The sequence below is a fragment of the Vicugna pacos genome, chromosome 30, assembly GCF_048564905.1.
Source record: "Vicugna pacos chromosome 30, VicPac4, whole genome shotgun sequence".
Taxonomy (NCBI): Eukaryota; Metazoa; Chordata; class Mammalia; order Artiodactyla; family Camelidae; genus Vicugna; species Vicugna pacos.
Window position 1 is genome coordinate 9,277,785 of NC_133016.1, and position 20,686 is coordinate 9,298,470.

A 20,686-nucleotide genomic window follows, 5' to 3' on the forward strand; every position below is an offset into this window, starting at 1 on the left:
GCCAGCTTGCCTCCCGAAGCCCTGCAGCTAGCCGTCCTCTCTTCTGGATCGTTCAGTTGACTTGTATGGGGACCCTTGAGCAAGGGAGAAGGGACAGTATTTCTCATGCTCTGACAAGAAATGGACTTCTATATGACGCAAAAATCTTTTCTGAAGTCTCAAAGAAACGTACTTTGAATCAGATTTCCACCAATTTAGAGAACTTCACTTCTCTCATACAGTCCTGAGGAGAATTTGGATTCAAGAAGGGAAAGGGGGAAAAAGAAGGGTTAACAATGGAAACAGAATCCTGTCAACTCCCCAGCGTCTGTGATTCACCTATAGACGCTGTTCGCCCAGAAAGCCAAAGAACAGATACTTTAGAACAAAACAAAACAAAACAAAAAATAGTTAATAATTCTTTAGTTGGCTATTCACAGAACCAGCGGGTTATTGGCAAAGGAATAGCTGGGCATCGTTCAATGACTTCTGTGCTTTTATTACCTGTGAACACCCTATTAACAAAAGAACATTTGTTGGGTTTTCTTGCCTATAAAGCATTCTGTCTGTAAAGACTCTGACTAGCAGCTCGGAGTGAAGGTGTGTGTCTCTGCCTATTGTTGTAGACGTTTAAGGGAACAAGGGATTGTGTGTGGTCACGCCTGGGGCCCTCATCCCACAGCACTTGGCACCCATCTGGTGGTCCATGGCTCTTGACCCTGGCTTGCTTCGTGCTACAATGGATGGCTTCCATCCACAAAGCTCTAGTTTAGATCTATATAACAAGGATTTTTTAACCTAGTGGGTCTATGGTTGGGATTAAAGAGATCTTCGAACTTCCTAAATTTATTTGCATACATTCTCCTATAGGTGCATGTTTCAGCTTTCAAATTGGATTCTCAAAGGGAGTATGCAGGTCAGTAAGTAAAAGATCATTACAAGAAAAGCTTCCGTGGGCCCCTCTGCAGTCGGGCTCTTCCCTTCCTCCTGGCGTCCACCCTCTCTGCCCCAAATGCTGATGTTACTGTCATTTAAAGATTTCTAAATCAAATATTGAGAAATCCTCTTCTTTTATCTCCACTTTCATTCAATCGTGAATGCCTAACGAGTCAGGCCACCTCCTAAATCTGTCAGTGCTATTCACTTCTGTCTACCTGCATGACCTGTCCCCTGGTCCCAGCCACCATCACTTCCCAGCTGGACCACCGTCCAGTGCTCCCTGTTAACAATCTTGTAACACTCTAGCCCACTGTCCACACATCAGCAAACACAGTCCTACAAAGTGCAAGCTTCAAAGTGTCACTCCCCTCCTCAGAGACCTGCAGTGCCATCGCACCAAGCTTGGAGCAAAGGCGAACTCCTCGTTGTGTGCACGGTGCTCTCCGCACCTCCCCAGCCCGCCCTCCTGCCCTCCTGCTCTCAACTTCCTGCAGTTGCACTTAGGGCCTTCAGAGGAGCCGGTGGTCTCTCACGTGTGGGCTTTGGAGTAAGCTATTATCTCTACTGGAACCTTCTTCCCCTCTCTTGCTGCTCCCCTTACTCCACTCATTCCTCCAGGTTTGAACTGAAACAGTCCTTCCTCCAGGAAGCCTTCCTGTCTTTCCAGGACTAGTTTAAAACCCTCCACTGCACGCTTCCAAAGCCCCTCTGCCTTCATTCGTAGAACTTAATCACACTGTTACAATTTGTGAAAATTATAATAGCTCCTTCCAGCCAAAGAATCAAACTCTTAGCAGCATTGACAGGTCTTGTTTGAAGAGGCACACTTGGAGAGAAATTGTACATTTAAAGGTAGGTTGTTCTAAAAGTGTCTAGAAAGCATTTCTGTCCATCTTCTCTTCCCTCCATTCTTTACTCTCCATTCTGCTCCCGTTTCTCTCCCTCCCAAGCTCTGAGTATATTGACGTATATTGTTTTGCATTGTTTAAATTACAAGCCAAGAATAACACCCAATATTTGTAAAAGATTAGTCACTCTAGTTTCGCTAAAGGCTTCTCATGTTTCAAGTGCAATGGAGTTCCTGTTTTGGTTAGCAAGGCCACAGGCAAGGAGCAGGGTGAAGAGGGAGGAACAAAGGGACGTCTCAGGACACAATTAGGTTCTGAGCGTCCTAGTTTGCAGGCTACCTGCTCTGTTAGGTAAGCTCACTGTGTCTGTCTCTTCTGGAAGGTGCTACCGGTTGGGCTTATAAACACTATTCTAGTCATGGGTCTTCACAAATTTTAGGTTTGTCTGTTGGGATAGGATCTAAATATTAGCGTTAAGAGATACCCAGATGGTTAAAAACACATAATACCACCTTTCTCTGTTGACAAATAGAATCTGTCTGTCAGTGAAGCGTGTGCTGGAGAGAAATTACGATGGAGCAGAAGATAACTGTCCTTTCTCTTAGAGAGTTTTTTAGTTAGGAACCTTTATTTTTAGAAGAGTTTATATTATTATTACTATATAAACTCTCAGAAAGTTTATTAGGAGAAATAATACCAAGCCGAAGGAAATCCTTGGAAGTATAAATGACTCAAACATAAGAACACCAAGACATGTAATTATGGATTTGCCCACATTTATAAGAGGTGTGGTCTTCCAGGAAAGCCTGAGGTCATCAGAGACACTTGGTGTCCATCACCTCACGGGGTGCACCATGTGAGGTGCTCGAGCAGGAGGCATGGCCAAGGCACAAGGTGAAGTTTCCGTTTTGTATACTATTTCCTTGCAGCCCTGACTCTCACTCTCTCTGTTTACCTCAAACTTCAGTGACTTTGCGTCCTACCACGCTGCCCAGAAAACCCTATCAGCAGACAGTGGCTAGGTTTAACTGAACTGCGGGGCCGCCATCAGAACACATGCTGCTGTGTCCCATTCCTGTATCTTTACCGCCCGAACACAGAGCCGGGGGGTGGGGAGGTGGGTGTTATTTTTGAATGGCAATAGATGGGAGTGGGGTTAATCAGAAAAATCAGCTCCTTGCAAAAAGCGTACCACTGCATACCAGTTAAATTCACTTCTGTAAAAGTTTCTGAAAGATGGTAGTAAATTCAGGGGTGCAGGTTAGGGGTTAAATTATTTCGGTCAGGGGCTTTGCTACATCTTTCAAATCATACCGCGTTAACTCGTTCATGCCATATTCAGGGGCTCCACAGTATTTGTTGAAAGTCGAGTTCTGCCAACCCCAGTACTAAGCACGGCAGTGCCCAGCTGTAGGCCACTCCTGACCAACGTAGTTTCTATTCAGGTAAAGAGTCTTTTGTGATGAAAACACGATTCGACAGGCCGTTACAGTTTACAAAATCCTCAGTAAGTGCGGCATGGTCTAGTGATTCTTAATTTCTTTTCAGTCTGTCTTGTAAAATTACTTACGGCTTATCATAAATACTAATATATGCAAATCATTTCCCCTTATGAATTTAAATCCTCATCTGTTTATGTAAGTATCTGGAGAAGTAACTTTCATGTGTACTAAAATAGCAACATTAAACCAAGTCAGATTTATATTAAAAAGGCATTCTTTCTTTGCATGGCTTGATTGCTTGGTGTAGAAAATAGTGCGGATAGTCTCATGATTGGCGCGAGGAGAGCCATCATGCTGTACAGGTGTGTTCTATTTTTTTATTTCGATAAATAGAGAAAAAATTTACAAACTTCACAGCATGTGAAATAATATACTGCAAATAACAACCAGCAACTGTTAAGAGATACTTAATATTTGAAAAACTATATACATATCAAGTCTCTATCAAGGAAAGGCCAAAATGACTAATGAAATATTTCAGTTGGTCCCCAACCCCAAATTCATATTTTTTTAGCATCTAAAATAGACACTAATTTCAAATCAAATATATTAAATTAAATGCTAATGTCTTCTTAGCTCAGCAAGGAAAAATTATCCTTCACATTTATTTCCCACAGTGGGACTTACTTTGTAGATCATTTACAGCAAAACTAGAATATCTGCCGTAACTACAGTTTCAAAAAAGATCCCTAGGGCTGCTTCTATCTTACTACTCCACCGTTACCAGCAGGGCACGCCACAATTCCCATATGTTATATCCAGATCTTTGTGCAAGAGGCTATGGTGTGAAGACTGGCAGAAATAAGTGTGGGTAGAGAGACAAAGATATTAGAAATGGGGTAGGCAGATGGTGGTAGAAATGCTAAGAGCAAGATCAGGACAATCAACCAGGTGTCTAAGGAGGGTCAAGTCACCAAAATCATCTGCCATCCAACATTAGAAGGAAATAAACCCAAAGGAAACACCATGTGCTTCCAATTAAATTCAAATCTATTCACTTGTGGTGGCTCCTTGATGTTTCAGGGACCATTATAATAGAAACCAATTGGATTTTCAAGGGCAAGAGACTTTGCCACTAAACAAAATGATGTCATTCTTCCTGATGACAAATAGGAATGGGTGATCAGCTCGGAACACCGTGGACTCTGGGAGCTGCTTTTCTACGATGTCGTTTCCCGTGGCAGCGGTCGCCTCTGTGCCTTCCTCGGTCACCTCTATGTAAGACTTGTGCATCAGTTTTGACATGTATAGTCGGCCTCCTGCAGCTATACCGGAGAGATCAGCTCTGGATTCATCAAAGATATCTCTCAGCCCTAGGGCTTTTAAATAGTGTTTGGCTTCATAATTCTTCTCTATCTTGAACTGAGGGAAAAACACCTCAACATATTGATACCTCATTTTTCTTGGATTGGTCCAGTCCATTAGATTCTGGAAGGTCAGTTTTTTTTCAATCTGCAAGAATATTTAAAAGACAATTTAAAATCATATGGTTAAGAAACTGATTGGGGGGGTGGCGGATAGCTCAAGTGGTGGAGCTCATGCTTAGCCTGCATGAGGTCCTGGGTTCAATCCCCGGTACCTCCTCTAAAAATAAAGAAAGAAAGAAATCTAATTACCTCCCTCCCACAACTAACAAAAAAAAAACAAAAACAATTTTTTAATTTTTAAAAAAGAAACACGAAACAACAACTACAAAGATACGTGGTTTTCCATAATCATCCTCTCCTGGATATTTGCATATAAGTATGTGTGTGAGTCCCCGGCGTGTCTGGAAATGGGAAATGATTAAAACAAATGGTTCAAATACTGTTTAATGAATCACATATTAATCTTCTCTAATATGACAAGGTGTGGCTTATCCGTGCTTCAGGGCATTTCTGATCTCTGCCCACAAATGAACGTATGTAGCCAACGGGAAACAATGAACAGGTGAAGGAATTAGAGAATCAGAGATCACCACAGGGAGGAAGGAACTCATCAGCCATAGAAATCAGTGTTTCCTGACCATTTCCCCCTAAATAAAGACTTAGTGATAGTGCTTGCACAGCTTGTGGGAGTAAACCAACAGAACCCCGGGTGGCCCACAGCAAGGAGCCCAGAGCTGTAGCCTCTTGGGCTTGTGTCATCAACATCTCCCAGCACAGACACCCCCACCGGAAGGCCTGGATCCAGATCGACTCTCCTACTCAACGTGTGTGACAACTGAAGCTCAAGACAGTGTAGGGAGATGTCATTTTTCTTGGATTGGTCCAGTCCTTTAAGAGTAAGGGCAGAGCCAGGACCCTCAGCGACACAGTGAGGAGCCCCTGTCTCTCCCCAGTATCACTGCTGCCCCATGGTGACTCGCAGATTGAACTCTCCAACCCCTTCACTGAGAATCGATCATAGATTACTACAGACTTATAATGGGAAGAGTTTTCACACACATTGTTTACCAATCTTGTACACATATGGGCATTTGTTCTCAAATTTAGGCTCAGTGGAATCCTAAATGGCTTTTCACAGCTGCTAAACCTTCCTCATAGTCTTATCAAGGACCTGGATTTATATAATCAAATTTAGTCTAATTTAAATTTTTTGTGTGTAAATTATCCACATCGTGGATAGTAACTTTTTGTTACTGGATTAGAATTTTTTCCTCATTTAGTCTTCTGCAGAGGCAACTTCCACACTGCTGTTTAGTCCTGTAGGATTATGGAAGTCTGTAGATTTATGCTAATCTGATCCAAACATTATTAGGAAAATCTATTACAGAAAAGAAAAACTCAGTAAGTGCAAGAACAAATCTTTATAGTTATCTACCACTTGTTTTATATGAGATACTTTTTCTGTTATTGAAGATTATTTGAAGTCAACATAATTGATGTCTGCTAAGATCTGGCTGTCATAAAGATTATCAAGTGAATTATTGATTTAATATGAATACCAATAATTCATATTGTCACGCTTATAATTTAACAATGCCAACTTTATGACATTTCTCTTGCCGTTCATGTCAAAAAAGAAGTTTAAAATAAAAATTCGACACAAATCATTATAATAATTCATTGCCTGTGTCCATGTAGGAATGGTATTTCCATAGTTTTAAAATCATGTCTTTAAATCATAGGAAAAAGATGGATAGAAATAATGCCTCTGAGTAGGAAGAGTATCCATTTCTTTATATATTTTTTACTTTCCATTATTTCACAAGAAACATTTATTATTTTCCTAATTAAAACACAACAAATATTTTAAACTTTAGTTATAGCTTTTTAGGATAGTGATATGTGTGTACACACACATACACTTGTCCATATGTACTTATCAGACAAATTGACAATTTTATGAGCCTCTTTTCCCTAATCTCACGTGACTGCTGTAAGGATTAAATGAGATAATAAAAATGAAGCGCCAAGCATATGGCTTAGCACATAGTAGGTATTCAATAGATGATGTCTCTTATTCCTTTTAATTGGAAGTATAGAGATTTGGGCTTCTGAGATTGCAGGTCACAGACCTAGGAAGCCAAATTCACAGAAAGAAGAGGAGGAAGAGGAGGAGGAGGGAAGAAGAAAAAAGGAGGAGGAGAAAGAGAAGAAGAAGGAGAAGAAGGGCTGAAAGATCAAGATCTGAGATCCAGTGATGATGTCTGGCTTTGCAGGGCCACCGCTGTCTGCCGCCTGCACCATGCTGGTCGGCTGCCCTGCTCCATCAGTCACAGGGCAGTCTCTAACCTGCTCTTCCTAGAAACACAGCAGCACAGAGTGAGACCATATGTTTTAATTCTCAAAGGCTCAGGACTTCAAAATTCCATAATATTACTCCTGCTCAAGATGCTGAGTCTATCAAAATTTCAGTTTTACATAAAAGGCTATTTTCCTGGCTAAATGCAAAGACCTAAGCTCATGCCCTTTACTCACCGTGGCTGAAATTTAACAGGTTCCAATTGTTCAGCTATTCAACTAAAATGATGCTAAATTGAGTTGAGTCAATCTCAACATCTACAATGGTATCTGGCACGGAGTAGGTACTCAAATATTTGTCAAGTAAATGAATAAATGAGTAAGTCAGTAATTCCAAATCTTAAAGTTGATGGATAAAAACACAATCAACAGCATCCTAAAAATCTTCTTATTCCCCAAGAGTGGAAGTAGCAGCAGTGACTTACTTGGGATATGTCATTCTCAGGCAGCATTATGTACATGCTTATGCCACCATGATATCTGAGCTCCAGAACCTGCATGGATGGGTCCTTAATGACAGACAAATTGAACTTCCGTTCTTGGTGCATCATGGCCACTGCTTTCCCAGGACACTGGAAGTCAAGTCACAAAAGAATTTTAAAAGCCCACCTTATTTCACTTACTGACCAAATACAGTAAGAACATGCTGCAGTTTTTGTTCAGTTGACCTTGTGGATTTTCTCCAACTTGTGCCCAATAGTGGTCGTGTAGGTTCACATCTCAGTGGTAAAAGCACAGACTTTGACTTCAACTGCTTGAGTTTACAACTCCCCAGCTATGTGACCTTGGGAAAGTTACTTCACCTCTCTGTGCCTCCATTTCCTCCTCTCATAAAAAGGGGTAAAAATAATCTCTACTGCATAGGATTGTTGTAAAAATGTTGTTAGTTATTAATCTGTCTAGCACTTGGAACATTGCCTTGCATTTGAGTTTTATCTGAAAATTTATCAGAAGTAAGAAATAGTTATTAAATAGCATTATAATTTAAAATGATTGCTATAGTTTTTTTTTCTCTCATCAGAAGGAAAAGACAGACTACTACCATAAAATCACAATTTAAGAATGAAGTCTTGTAAAATGTTTTAAATTCCTGTGAAATACTTGATACTGAGGGGATAAAAAATTTTGATACTATCCCCCAAATTAACTTGAAGGGGAACACAGTAGCTCTTCTCTTGAGGATACCATTTGTAAATTTAGAGACACTATAGAGGTATAATAAATGATTTTTCCCCTAAAATATATTGTGATTCTGCCAACTTTTCAACATTTTTGTAACACCTCCCCTTAAGAAAGAAGGTTCTAAAGGAGGAAGTCAGATAATTATTTGAACCAAAGATCCTTCTTCCTCTGAAAAGTTTGTTCTTTTTGATTGAGTGTCCAAACCTCACAAAGAACACACAGGATGCAGTGAAGGAAAAAAGGGCACCTGTTTAATGAGACCGACCAGCCTCGTGGAGGCTGAAACAGATGAGGGCTGGGATGTCACAGCCACAAAGTCTGACTTCTTTCCCCGGGCGGGGAAAGAGTCACACAGCTGGGTTGTGCTGGGGAGAGACTGGAACTAGACTTCTTAGCAAAGAGATAATGCCACCAGTTTTTGATGAACCCAAAACTGACACCAGTCTGTGATGTGTCTCCTGTACTAAGATTACTGTGCACAAATTGGTAAAATAAAACCAAGCATATATGTTTTATGAAGGTCGGTTAAGATGTTTTAGATCAAAAAGAATTAGACGAAAGACCAGGTATGACTAATTCTGGGAAATGCACAGCTTTATTAAACGTAACATTTCCCTTTGTAAAAGGAAACACCTCTTTGCTTTGACCCAGGAAAAAAACGTCATTGATATTGAATGACTCTCACTGTACACGTACACCCCACACAGACTCACACAAAAAAAAGGCACACTTTCGTCTGATGTTTTTTCTGATAAGCCTTCTAATGAGAATATCTTAAAATAAGGGTGGGGGGAGGTTAGAGCTCAGTGGTAGAGTGCCTGCTGAGCATGCACAGGGTCCTGGGTTCAATCCATTAATAAATAAATAAACCTAATTACCTCCCCCTCCCAGCCAAAATTTTTTTAAAATGTTTTAAAGAGTATCTTAAAATAAATTCATATTTTATTACTTTTGTCAATTTTGAATGTTTTAAGAAATATCGATTTGCTGTGTTCCATAACCTGCACTGTCGGGCAAATAGAAAGTCTGTTTTATAAGCAGCTTAGCCATACTGTATTAGCGTGTAGTACTGGATAGTGCCGGTGAGGCCGTAGGAAAAATGAGTAAAGAAATGGTAAACCCAGCGCTTGTCTACGTAATACCGCAGTTTCTGTGAAGGCACACGATTGGCAAAAACCTTCCTAAATTAAACAGATTTCCACACCTTGGGTGATCGGAAACGGCAGTTTAGGGTCTCACTCTTGGTGAAGGCTGATTCCCACTTGCCTTTGAAGTACACAGCATTCACCAGCACCATTACAGCAGCTGAGCTTATGGTACCTTGATGAAAGATGTTCTTGATTTTGCCTTTTGAAAATAAATTGTGAGGGGAAAAAAAAGTTAATTTTTTTCAAGTAAATTAAAAAAAATTTAACGATGAAATGAATGTTTTTCTTATCACATAATAATTATAATGATATTAGTAATAATCTATGAGTAATTACTTAGTCTAGCATTTTCTGAACACTTTGTATGCAATACTTGGTTTAATCCTCACAAAATCCCTGTGCACAATAGGCACTATTACTGTTTCCGTTTCGGTTGAGGAACGTAGGGCATAGACAGCTTAAGTAATTTGTACAAGAAATCCTTACAACAGGCTTCCAACCCAAGAAGACAATTCTCAGAGTCCCTCCCTAGTGGTGGACACCAGATAGCCTTTATCTACTCACTGATGAGGCCACAGCGCTCCTGGTGTAATTTAACTCCATTCTGATGAAAGGGCTAATTCCTTCATTCCACGTTAATGAGACTTTTGCTAAATGCTTGGCACCATTCTGGATACTTGAATCACAACAGTGAAAGACACTGTCCTTGCCATCATTGGGCTCAGTCCAGCCCAGTAGAGGCAGCTCCCAATGCAGTCGCAGCACCCTGGGGTCCCAGCCTTGTGCTCAGTGTGCTGCGGGAGCACAGATTTGGGGCGGCCATCTCTGGCTGGGCCACCTGCTTGAGCTGAGGGCAAGGTTGGGGTCAGGGAAAACTTCCATAAAGACAGGACTGTTTATTCAAAGACATGGAAGCTTGGGAGAGCAGAGTGTACATGGGGAAACCCTAACTCATTCCGATGCAATAGGAAGAATAAGATAGGAAAGGTTAGAGGCAGGGACCAGCTGATAAAGAGCCTGGGAAGTCCGGGAAAAATTTTGGATTATCTTGTAGGTGATGGACAATTATTATTCAGGATTTATTAAAATACATGAAAGGGCAGAGTCATGATGGATCAGATTTGCCTTTCCGAAGGGTGACTCTGACAGTGTGTGGAGGATTCGGGGTAAGAGGGGCATAAGACCTGGGTAGGTTTGTTGGAATATTGGCATCATTTTGAAGTGTTCCTCCAAATGAGTATTGAGTTCATATGCTCATCACAATGAGAATAATTATACATAGGTTTGCATGAGAAAGGAAGAAAGAGAAATAAATAACTACTCCAAATGAAGAAAAGTTTTACTAATCTGACACTAAAATACTAAACACTAAATGGAATTCCATTCAGTTATTAGAAAAGTTAGTTATATGGGTTTCTCTTGATTTATGAATAGTATATTTGAAACACGTGGTAGGTAATGGTCAAAGTAACCCCCTACCGATGTGATGATGAATGAATGAACAAAAAGAAACTTGAGCCACTGTATTGTTGTTTTCAGGACTAACTTAGCTTTTGAGTATTTGTATTTAAGGGTGCAAGCCACATATCTCAAATTTTTTAGACAGACCCAGACTCAGCAAATACACATACATTGTTCAGAGTATAAATCAAGGCCACATCTTAGGTAAAGAAATGACTTTGGAATCAGGTGATTAACAAAACAACAAATAGATTCCTTTCTTTGCTTTGTACTACACAAGAACATTAGGTGGAGTTCCATTTTCACTTGGAAAGAGATTTGTCAATAAAAAGATGTACTTTTTTTCTGGTAGGTGTTACCTTTGCCACGTATATTATCTTGCTAAATGAAGAGAATTTTAAAATAAAAGGTAAGCTATGTATTCTTCAGGAAAAAAAATCAATGATATGAAAATATACTTCTTAGACAGTAGGGTATCATTATTTTAATAAGCTTCTTCAGTCCAAGAAGGAACAGTAAGATACTGGATGGATCATTAGAATAAAATATTATGTTGTGGTTATTGAAAATAATATCCTATAAACCAATCTCTCTGTTCACTAACCAAGTATAAGACATTGAGATTAACGATGAATTAACTCAGCTTGTCACTAATTTATGAAATGGCCATAATAAAATCACTTTGTCTCACTAATAAAATTTGTTTCCTAATAAAATGAGATAATGTAATAGACAAGATTTCTAAAAAATATATAAAGCATTCACATCATTAAGATTGCTCAAAACCACAGTGCAAATACTAAAGCAATTAAAAATAATAGCAAAGATTACTTTTCATTAAGAGAGCAGTTCCTTTATGGATACAAAAGACTCCCACCTTTAAAGTTGAGAGTTCTCAGTATTCAGATATAACTGACAGATCTTGTTGAAAAACAGGGCATGGCACTCACCATGTGTCTCATTTTCAATCCATTTATTAATTTTATGTCTGGTGTCTTCTATATCATTTGTAAAGTCAACTCTTTCCACTTTGGCATTATATAGTTTCTCAGCACACTCAATGTAGTCCTATAAATATAAATGATACACAGTTCTATAAGTAATATGCAGTTCTTGTATTTTCAAATCATCACCAAGTAAGCACGTTAAGAAATATATTTTTGAATGTGTCTCCTCATTTCCTCTGCCTTACTCAAGGACTACTTCCTGCCTCAAAGATGAGGAAATATGGCTACAAGGGGAACTGGAGAACTTGAAATTCTATCTGCATAGCAAACACACTCTTTAACTTAAGGGCACCTGAGAGGGACTGGGGGCATCAGTAGAGACTGCGGCTAATGCCCACCTCTTGACTTGACCACTGCTTTCTCACCGTCCGTGCTTCCATAGCCCCCTAACTCATCTCCCTTGCTTGTGTCATCCTCTTCCTCCTGAAAAGCCTTCAAGGCTACTTCTTGTGCTTAAGATGAAGTCCTGGACCTGGCCTGCAAGGCTCTGATGGTCTGCACCTCACTCACCTCACTTCTAGCCACTTACCCCTTCGTACTCTGCTCTCCAGCCAGATCCAAACACTTGAAGCATCGCAGAAGTGCAGGTGTCCCCTCTCTCTCTCTCTCTCTCTCGGCCTTTGAACAGCATCCCTTCTACTGGGAATGTCCCATAGCTCTCATAGTTACATCTTTTAAAATTACTTTGTGTATTTATTTATTTCATTTCTTCTTTTATTTGTGTGTGTGGGTAATTAGGGTCTTTTTTTTTTTGATGGAGATACTGAGGATTGAACCCAGCACCTTGTGCGTGCTAAGCACACAGTCTCCCACCGAGCTATAATATCTTACTCATTTTCTAGTTCCAAGTATAGAAGCCTCTTCCTGATAGACGTCTTCCTTAGGCCCCTCCTGTGTCCGCTCACAGTCCCTTTACCTTCATTTTCTTACCAGCTGTTATCATAGTGCATCTTGCTTGTATCTGAGATTTTCTGAGCCCTTAACAAGACGGTAGATTCTGTGAAGTCAGAACCATAGATGCCTTGCTGATTATCGCGTTCCTCGCACCTAGCACATTGCCTTGCACATAATAGGTGCTCAAGGAATACTTATTTTCTTTAATAAAAAGTAATTACAGCAATCCAGTGTAGCAGTAACACAGCAAGTGCACATATGCACATTTTGACGGAAAGATTTTCATAATTGGGGGGAAATATTCCTCACAAACTATATATTGGCAGAGGATATTCTGGTGAATTTTACAGAATTTTTCAAAATATTAATGAGGATTGGCTAGTTACCCATCATCTGCCGCAAAGATGAGATCAGTTCTACAAAGAAGGCTTGGGGTATAATCTATGTACCTTTCTTTTCAGTCCAGCTAGTGTGTCTTCCCGATCCCCCTCAAATACTGTTGCTTAAGTCCTTAAAAGGAGGCATAAAACTTAAATGACAAAGAATAAAGCTGTTGATATTGACTGTCTCCTCATATGTGTATTGGCCATTTAAGTATGTTCCTTTGTAAAGAGCCAGTTTTTGTGTTTTTCTTGATTCACAGGAGTTTTTGATTTTGGATATCGGTGCTTTATTGTTCAGGTTTATTGCAAGTATGTTCTGCCTCCATGGTTCGCCTTTTCACTCTCTTTATATTTTTTAATGAAAAGAAATTCTTAATTCTAATGCCCTAATGCTGTCTACTTTATCCTAGATGACAAGAGCTTTATGTATCCTAAAACAAAAATTAATAAATATTTGCTTATCCAAGATAATGAGGATAAAAATCTATATTCCTCTTCTAAAAGCTTTATTGTTCCATCATTGGCATTTATACCTATGATCTACCCGGAACTGATTTTATTGTATATAGATGAATGTCAAAATACATTTTTCTCTAGGGATAGCAAGTTGAACCACTGCCATTTATTATAAACACTGACCCTTATTCCTCTGTAGAGTCATCTTTATCATAAGTCAAGTGTCCATGTGTCCCTATGTGTTTCAGGACTCTCTGCTGCATTCCACTGGTCTATTATCTCTTTTCACAAATACCAACAATCTTAATTATTGTAGTTTTTAAGTGCTGACTTCCAGTGATGTAAGTCCTCCATTTTTTTTTCTTTTTTTCAAGATCATCTTGACTTTTCTTGGTTCTTTGCATTTCTATGTAAATTTTTAAATCAACTTGTCAATTTCTCCAAAAATCAAATACTGTGAATCTATAAATAAATATGGGAACAATAGACATTTTTATAATATTGAATATTCTCTCCATAAACAACTTTTTAAAATCACCTGTTTTTAAAGTCCTCTTTAATTTCTCTTAAGAACTTTTTTTTGTTTTGTAAACATCTTTCATTAGATTTATTCCTAGATATTTAATGTTTTATAATGCCACTGTAGATGGTATCATTTTAAATTTTATTTTTTAATTATGGATAACATATAGGAATGTAAATGAGTTTTATATGTTAACCTTGCTAAATTCACTATAGTCTGATTATTTATAAAAATCTTTTAGAATTTCTACATAAACAGTTGTTATCTGTGAGCAATAAGAGCTTTATTACTTTGTTCCCAATTCAGATACATTTTACTCTTTTTGTTCCTGTCTGTGACCTCTAGTTCACAGTCTAAGGGAAAAGTCAATTATAATCCACAGTACACCCAGAGGCCCATAACTTTCAGAGAATCTTCTCAGAGGAGAATGAGCTTAAAATGAGTCTTGAAAGAAGAAGGGAAGTTGGCCAGGGCAAGTGGGGAAAGGGGAGCACTACAAACAGAGCTCGTTTCACAGGAGTAAGGAGATCTGGGCACATCAGAAAACCGACAGGAATCTGTGATGACTGCAGTGACTGATGAAAGGGCAAATGGAAGGACATGAGACAAGAGCATGAGGGTCTTGTTCCCCTTGCTACGGAGCTTTCATTTTATTCCAGAGTCACTGAAGGGATTCAAGCAGGGAGGTAATATAGTTAAATGTGCATTTCACAGAGGTGAATCAGCGTAGAAAGAGATAGAAGGACTTGTTAGATCATCATTATCGTTTATCCTGAAGGATAGGACATCAGGGCGGCCCCTGTAAAGCTTGTGTAAGATACTTTTGGGAAGATTAAAAAGCAGTGTGTCCTAATGCTTCATAATTGACAGGCTGCCAAAGGATTTGGGAGTGGTGCTGGAAAGGGGCAAAGAATTTGAGTGGGTGACAGACAGAGGAAACAATGATTGGGTGGAACACAGACAGCTGGAAAGATGCAAGTGGAGATTAGCCCAGAGATGTCACAGAGGTGGAGTTTTATATTCAGGTGAGGAGTGAAGAATTAAAGGGGAGAACAGACTTCCCCAGAGAATTGTGGCCACTGTGTCTGCTTGAATACTGCTTCACAGCTTCCGGCTGCCACAACAGTGATGGTTCTAGAGGCTGGGTTGAGCATAGCAGCACGCAGAGTGCATCCTGCATCTCACTGGTCTTGGAGTGAGCAAGTACTATGATGAATGAATTGGTAATACAAACTCCATATGGTAATACTAAAAATCAGTCTGCTGACCTCAAGTGAGCCCATTCCTCTCCTGTGTCAAGTCTCAGTGGCAACTCTACCAAAGGCTGGCCTTATCTGGGTAATGTCTCCTACCAGGAACTCTTGTATAAGTGATCTTACTGAAAAGATAAGTAATTAACCGCTGGAAGGAGAGATGGAAAGGCATGGCTGAGAAAAAGGATGTGAACTCAGCTCTGGGGATGCAAAACGCAGAAGGAAAATGGATAGACTTGTCTCTGCTGCCCGTGGACAACTCTAAATGAGCTGTCTGCTCCTCCCACCCCAGTTCCAGCTCCACGCCACTGCCAGTGGAAAACCCCTCTGCTGTTTTGGAGCCTGTCAGTCTGGTGACCCTGCATATGTGGATCACTCAGGTAAAGCCAAGTTGTATTTTGGAAACAAGGTGATGACACTTAAAATCACTTTTGTGTGGCTCAGTGGAAAGGTGCAAGCCTTTATTCAGATGATGGGTTGAACAAGACTCAGGTTCATAATGGAAATAACCCTCTAACACAGGAGGCTGCACTTACCTTTCGAATATCAAACATCTTTTCTGCAAAAAGTCCATTGACAATGCTGAGTTTGTAATCCTTGTGGGATGAGTTTATATCAGAGAGAACTCTTTTCAGTTGGGATTGGATTCCTGGCTATTATTAAAAAGATTAATAAAAATGTATTCTTGGACTGCAAAGGTATGCATACTCTTTTTGCACATGAAATAAAACAAGTATTTTATACCATAAAAGAATTGAAAGATAAGGATGTATTAAAGCAGCAAACAATGCCATACACATCTACAATTTCTTGCCCTTTCTCAAAATATTATCTGTGATTGACATTAATTAAAGAAGTTACTAAAATAAATTATTAATCTTAGAATAAGATATTAACAAAAGATAATTAATTTGGCTAATGTGTACACTAAATAATTCATTTTAGCTCTGTAAGTTGGCTGTGAATATCAAAGAACAAAAACAAACGTTTATTTCCCAGTCCCAGTCTTGCCAAACTCTGGCTAACACACAAGTAAAATACTTATTAAATTAATAATTTACAAGTAAGTTATCAAAAATTGTGTTTGAAATAGTCACACTATGTAAATCTGAACGAGACACGTTCCTTTGCTTTAAAGGATGGAGAGCGTAACTAAGTATGTCAGAAAGGCAGTAATTTTTCTACGTCTAGTCTCACGATCTCTTTTCCTAAAAGAACATATCGTTTTTACCTGAGTATTAGAAGAATTCCCACGTCCGAAGAAGGTATTAAAACGAAGCATCTGCACACAGAGAACAAGGAAAGCAGTTAGCAGGTGGTGCTGAGCAAGAAGGGACCAGATGGGAAAAATAAGGATTCGAGACGCCTTCATTAGCAGTCGTGTTCGTGCGTGTGCTTGTTGGCACACAGGGCAGGAGTGACGTGTCCAGCTGCCCTGTTGACTCGGTTAGAACAAGACTGTTCTTTGGGGAAAGTATAAGCTGAAATCCCGTGGTTCTGCCTCCCGGCTCTGTGGCCAATTTCACCGTAACTATGATTCTTCCGTTAGTGAACATCGACATCGCTAGCTTATCACTAAGAGAGGAAGGTTCAACAAGGACCTTCTGTTTCCATGAAAGTGTTTATTTTGTTACTAACAGGGGAGCAAATAACAGAACACGTCTGTTTTACTTGGACTATGTCAGTATCACTCTTTCAGTCTTACTGCGTTACAACATTCATGTTAGAAAGTGGATTAAGTTTACCTCTCGGTATCCCCAAAATGAAAAAGGAAAAGTTGCAAATGAAAGTCCGTACTGTGGATCACCTCAACATGAGATGGAGAGAGAGAAGCACTAGCCAGCTTTTGTCCTCTGACCTTGAATTTGGGCAATCCCTTTGTATCTTTCCTTCCTAAAAAGAGGGATTATGGCTGAGAGGGTCCAGTTCTAAAATCTCAGAAAAAATTCAGGGAGAAAGATGTAACCAAGAGAAGGCTGAGAAAACATTGAAAATCCTACTGATTGTTATGTAACGTTGTCGTGTGTAAAATAAAAACAGCTTTGTTGAAAAAACATTTTCACTGGTGTCTGCTCCTCTGAGTTGTAAACCTTTTGCTCACCACCTCGTAAAAACAACCTAGTAATTAGCATGATGCCTAGCAAGCAGAAAGGAATCTTCCCTTCTTTTTGGCCAGAGTTTCTGTCAGATTAACCTTAATAGCTTCTTGTAGTTTTCTTTTTTAAAAAATATCCGAGGGCATCATTGGATAGATTGGTATTTGAGTATATATGGATGCACCAGAAACATAAAACACCATGGGTTTGGATTTACCTAATACAAATGCATGATGTCAAGTGTCAGGTACCACAATGAGAAGCTAGCCGGGATATGGGGGGTGAGGGGTGGGGAGCAGGGCGGAGGCTGAAAATTAATTTCCAAGAAAGTGTTTTTTAGAAGACTCGTATTTGTACAAATGAATTACACGAATATTTTTGTGACTATAGTTGGCATTTTTTTTCTCCTGCGTGGTCTTACAGGAGGTCATAAATAGTGAGAGTTACAAAAGTAACTCGTGAAAGTCGTTGATTGGGGCAGTGACTATAAAAGAGCACCGCTTTGAATTCCCTGGGACCCGCCTCCCAGAAACTGTTGATCCCTGGCCCACCAGGCATCCATGGGCAGGAAGACCGAGGGGACGCACCAGGGAGCAGCACGGAGAGTGGCCGGGACGTGAAATCGCACACAGATCCCGAGCCGCGTCTTCTGCTGGGTAAGAGCTGGGCTTTAATCACAGGTGTGGAGCACACACGTCACGGCCTGACATACCGAATAAGAACAACTGTTTAGCTATTTTTTTTTAAATTAGATACCATCAAATCAACCTCTGTAGTTTACAGACAAGGACCCTGAGGTCCACAGAGGTGAACTAATTTTCCCAAGGTCCAAATCTGAATCTACTCACTTCTACAGCACTGATGCCAAGTTGTCTCGTTTGGTTCTACAACATTATGTATTTTTATTAATGAATGGAAATATTTTTATTAGTTGCTTGATTATTTTTTCCAAAGGCTTTACATGTATTTATCAGAACATTAACTTTAAAATAATTGAAGCTTTGCAATAGTGTGCTTTGAGCTGGCTTTCATTTTGGTGGCTTTAGGGCAAATGGGCCTTCCTCTTGGGGGCTGTCTGGCAGTGTCTGGAGATTTTTTTATTTCCTTGACTGGAAAGAGGTGTGTAATGCTGTCTGGTGGGGTGAGGCCAGGGATGCTGCTAAAGCTCCTACAATGCACAGAACAGCCCCTCACAGCAAAGAATTATCTGACCCAAAATGTCAGGAGGGTTGAGGTTGAGAAAGCCTGCCTTAGAATCATGTCATCCTGAGTTTGCATGTCAGCTCTGCCATTTACTAGCACAGAGATTGTGTTGCAACCCCTCTATCAAATCAGGAGAATGATGCCTACTCCAGTGTTACTGTGAGCATCAGACAAGATATTGGTAGCGTTTATCCCAGAGCCTGACACTGATGAAGTTCTCAGCAGTTGGCTGTTATCATTTCATTAGAGGGAGGTGTTCAGTGGGCTGGCTTGTGGACCACTCCAGCTGTTGGAAAATGGCATTCTTCAGCTCTGTCCTTGTTTCCTAGCAACAAAGACTCACTGAGCTACCCAGGGAGCGAAACAAACTCCTCTAGCCTAAACTATCTGCACAATAATCTTCAGCAAGTACTTAAGTGTGAAAGGTTACAACAGGGACTCGCTCCCTCTGGCACCAAAATAATGGAGGAATCAGTGAGCAGAGAGGGATGACATCAGGGTTGGACATAGCCTGGACCTGGCATCTCACCTGCTACTGAGCTCCCGAATTTCGATGGCAAATTTTGGAGAGAAGGAACGTAAACTTCCCTGCACAGCCTAGCTCGGGGCTGTACACAAGGGTGCGTTAGTAAGCACTTTGTAAAGGTGCTGGGAAGGGTGGTGGTTTTGACAATGTGGTGAGCATTCTGGTGGGCTCTGTTATCTGGAATGTGCTGTGATGTCATTTGTGCCCAGGTCACTAGTGACTTCATTGATGACTCTTTCTAGCTCTTCCTCCCCATCTACATTTTCTCAGGCAGTGGTCCTCAAACCTCAGCGCACACCCGGAGAGTTCCTTAAAACTCAGCTTGCTGGGTCCCCTCCCCAGCAATTTCTGATCCCGTAGATCTGGGGTGGGGCCCAAGCGTTTGCATTTCTGCCAAGGTTTCCAGGTGATGCTGGCATCAGAAACATACTTTGAGAACCACAGGACTAAGGAAAAGGATCAAAGCTGCCGTTCTGGAAATATTCCAGCTTAAAGAGAAATGCCGCGAGCTGTCGGTGCTTCCCACCCCGGGAGGGCTCACCGAGGCGTCTTCTTTACCAGGGACCACTGCAGGAAAACATTCTCTTGGGAGAAACAATTTGCCCTAAGATTCATTACAAAAGCCGTGGTTGGTGGCACATCCAAGACTGACCTTGTCGACCTGAGCAGCACAGTCACCTCTTGCGCCCAGACGAACCAGGGCCAGGGCGGTGAAGAGGCTCAGAGAGGAAAAGAACACGTTGCCGCTTCCTTGACTGTTAGCCATCTCTCGGAACAGGTTGAAGCAAAATTCTCCATTTGCTGCAGCAAGGGAGGCCATTGTGAAACGGAGTGCAGCCTGGAGAACGAGGAAAGAAAGTGAGTTCCGAGTACATTTTCTGTGAATATTATGATTTTTACATTCATTGATTTTTTTAAATTCGAAGCTTCCTTTCTTGAGGCTTGGATGTGACTATCAAATAACTTAGAACAAAAATAAAAAGCTCCTTTGGCCCAGCATCCTTGTTACGAACAGTCTAAAACTATCTCTTCTGGCGACAATTTTACGATACACCCTTTTTACACACTTTTTTTTAACATTGATGCTCTGTAGCACAATGTTTCTGTGCGCTCCTATTCACAGCCAGGGCACAGTCCCACTCTCCTTGATATGGCATTTCTGTCCTCAGTGGTCTTTGATCATTCTGTTTTCGCGCCCTAAGCTGACACATTCCTGGGGCCTACTGTTTCTCCAATCACCCCAGATTTCTAAGCTGAAATAGAGTAAAAGTCCTGTTACAATAAAACAAATACTACAACATCAGACTGTCTACTCAAGGGGCTAGGGTCCTCCCTTTAAACACCTGCAATTTAAGAGTAAATAAAATTGCTTAAAAGAATTTTCTTAATTTGAGGAAGAAATTGTGTGCTAGATTCTCTCTCTTCAAATAATTTTCAAATAGTTTTCAAGACTTCATGTTGATTGTCAGAAATCATAGTAAATAAAATTAAGCACTTTTACAAAACTAAGTTCAAAAGCAAAAGCATAATAATTGTTTCCAAATATTTACATAGAAAATTA

General features: G+C 40.2%; 1 protein-coding gene and 1 long non-coding RNA gene across 3 annotated transcripts in view; one reads left to right on the plus strand and one right to left on the minus strand.

The window, feature by feature from the left end:
* The window catches only part of LOC140690530 (uncharacterized), a 94,557-nt gene that overhangs the window by 58,513 nt on the left and 15,358 nt on the right, over positions 1-20,686 (plus strand). The window contains exons 3-5 of one of the 2 annotated variants that reach the window (XR_012065843.1): positions 850-895; positions 17,820-18,052; positions 19,904-19,983. This is a non-coding gene — a long non-coding RNA (uncharacterized lncRNA). The remainder of the gene's footprint in view (positions 1-849; positions 896-17,819; positions 18,053-19,903; positions 19,984-20,686) is intronic. The other variant, XR_012065842.1, reaches the window with a different exon arrangement.
* On the minus strand, positions 3,570-19,945 carry SERPINB7 (serpin family B member 7). Its single transcript, XM_031674359.2, has 7 exons — positions 19,778-19,945; positions 16,532-16,582; positions 15,837-15,953; positions 11,735-11,852; positions 9,380-9,522; positions 7,419-7,565; positions 3,570-4,720 (listed from the first exon to the last, which is right to left on the minus strand). Exons 1-7 carry the CDS (start codon positions 19,943-19,945, stop codon positions 4,322-4,324), a joined length of 1,143 nt encoding a protein of 380 aa, XP_031530219.1. The 3' UTR covers positions 3,570-4,321.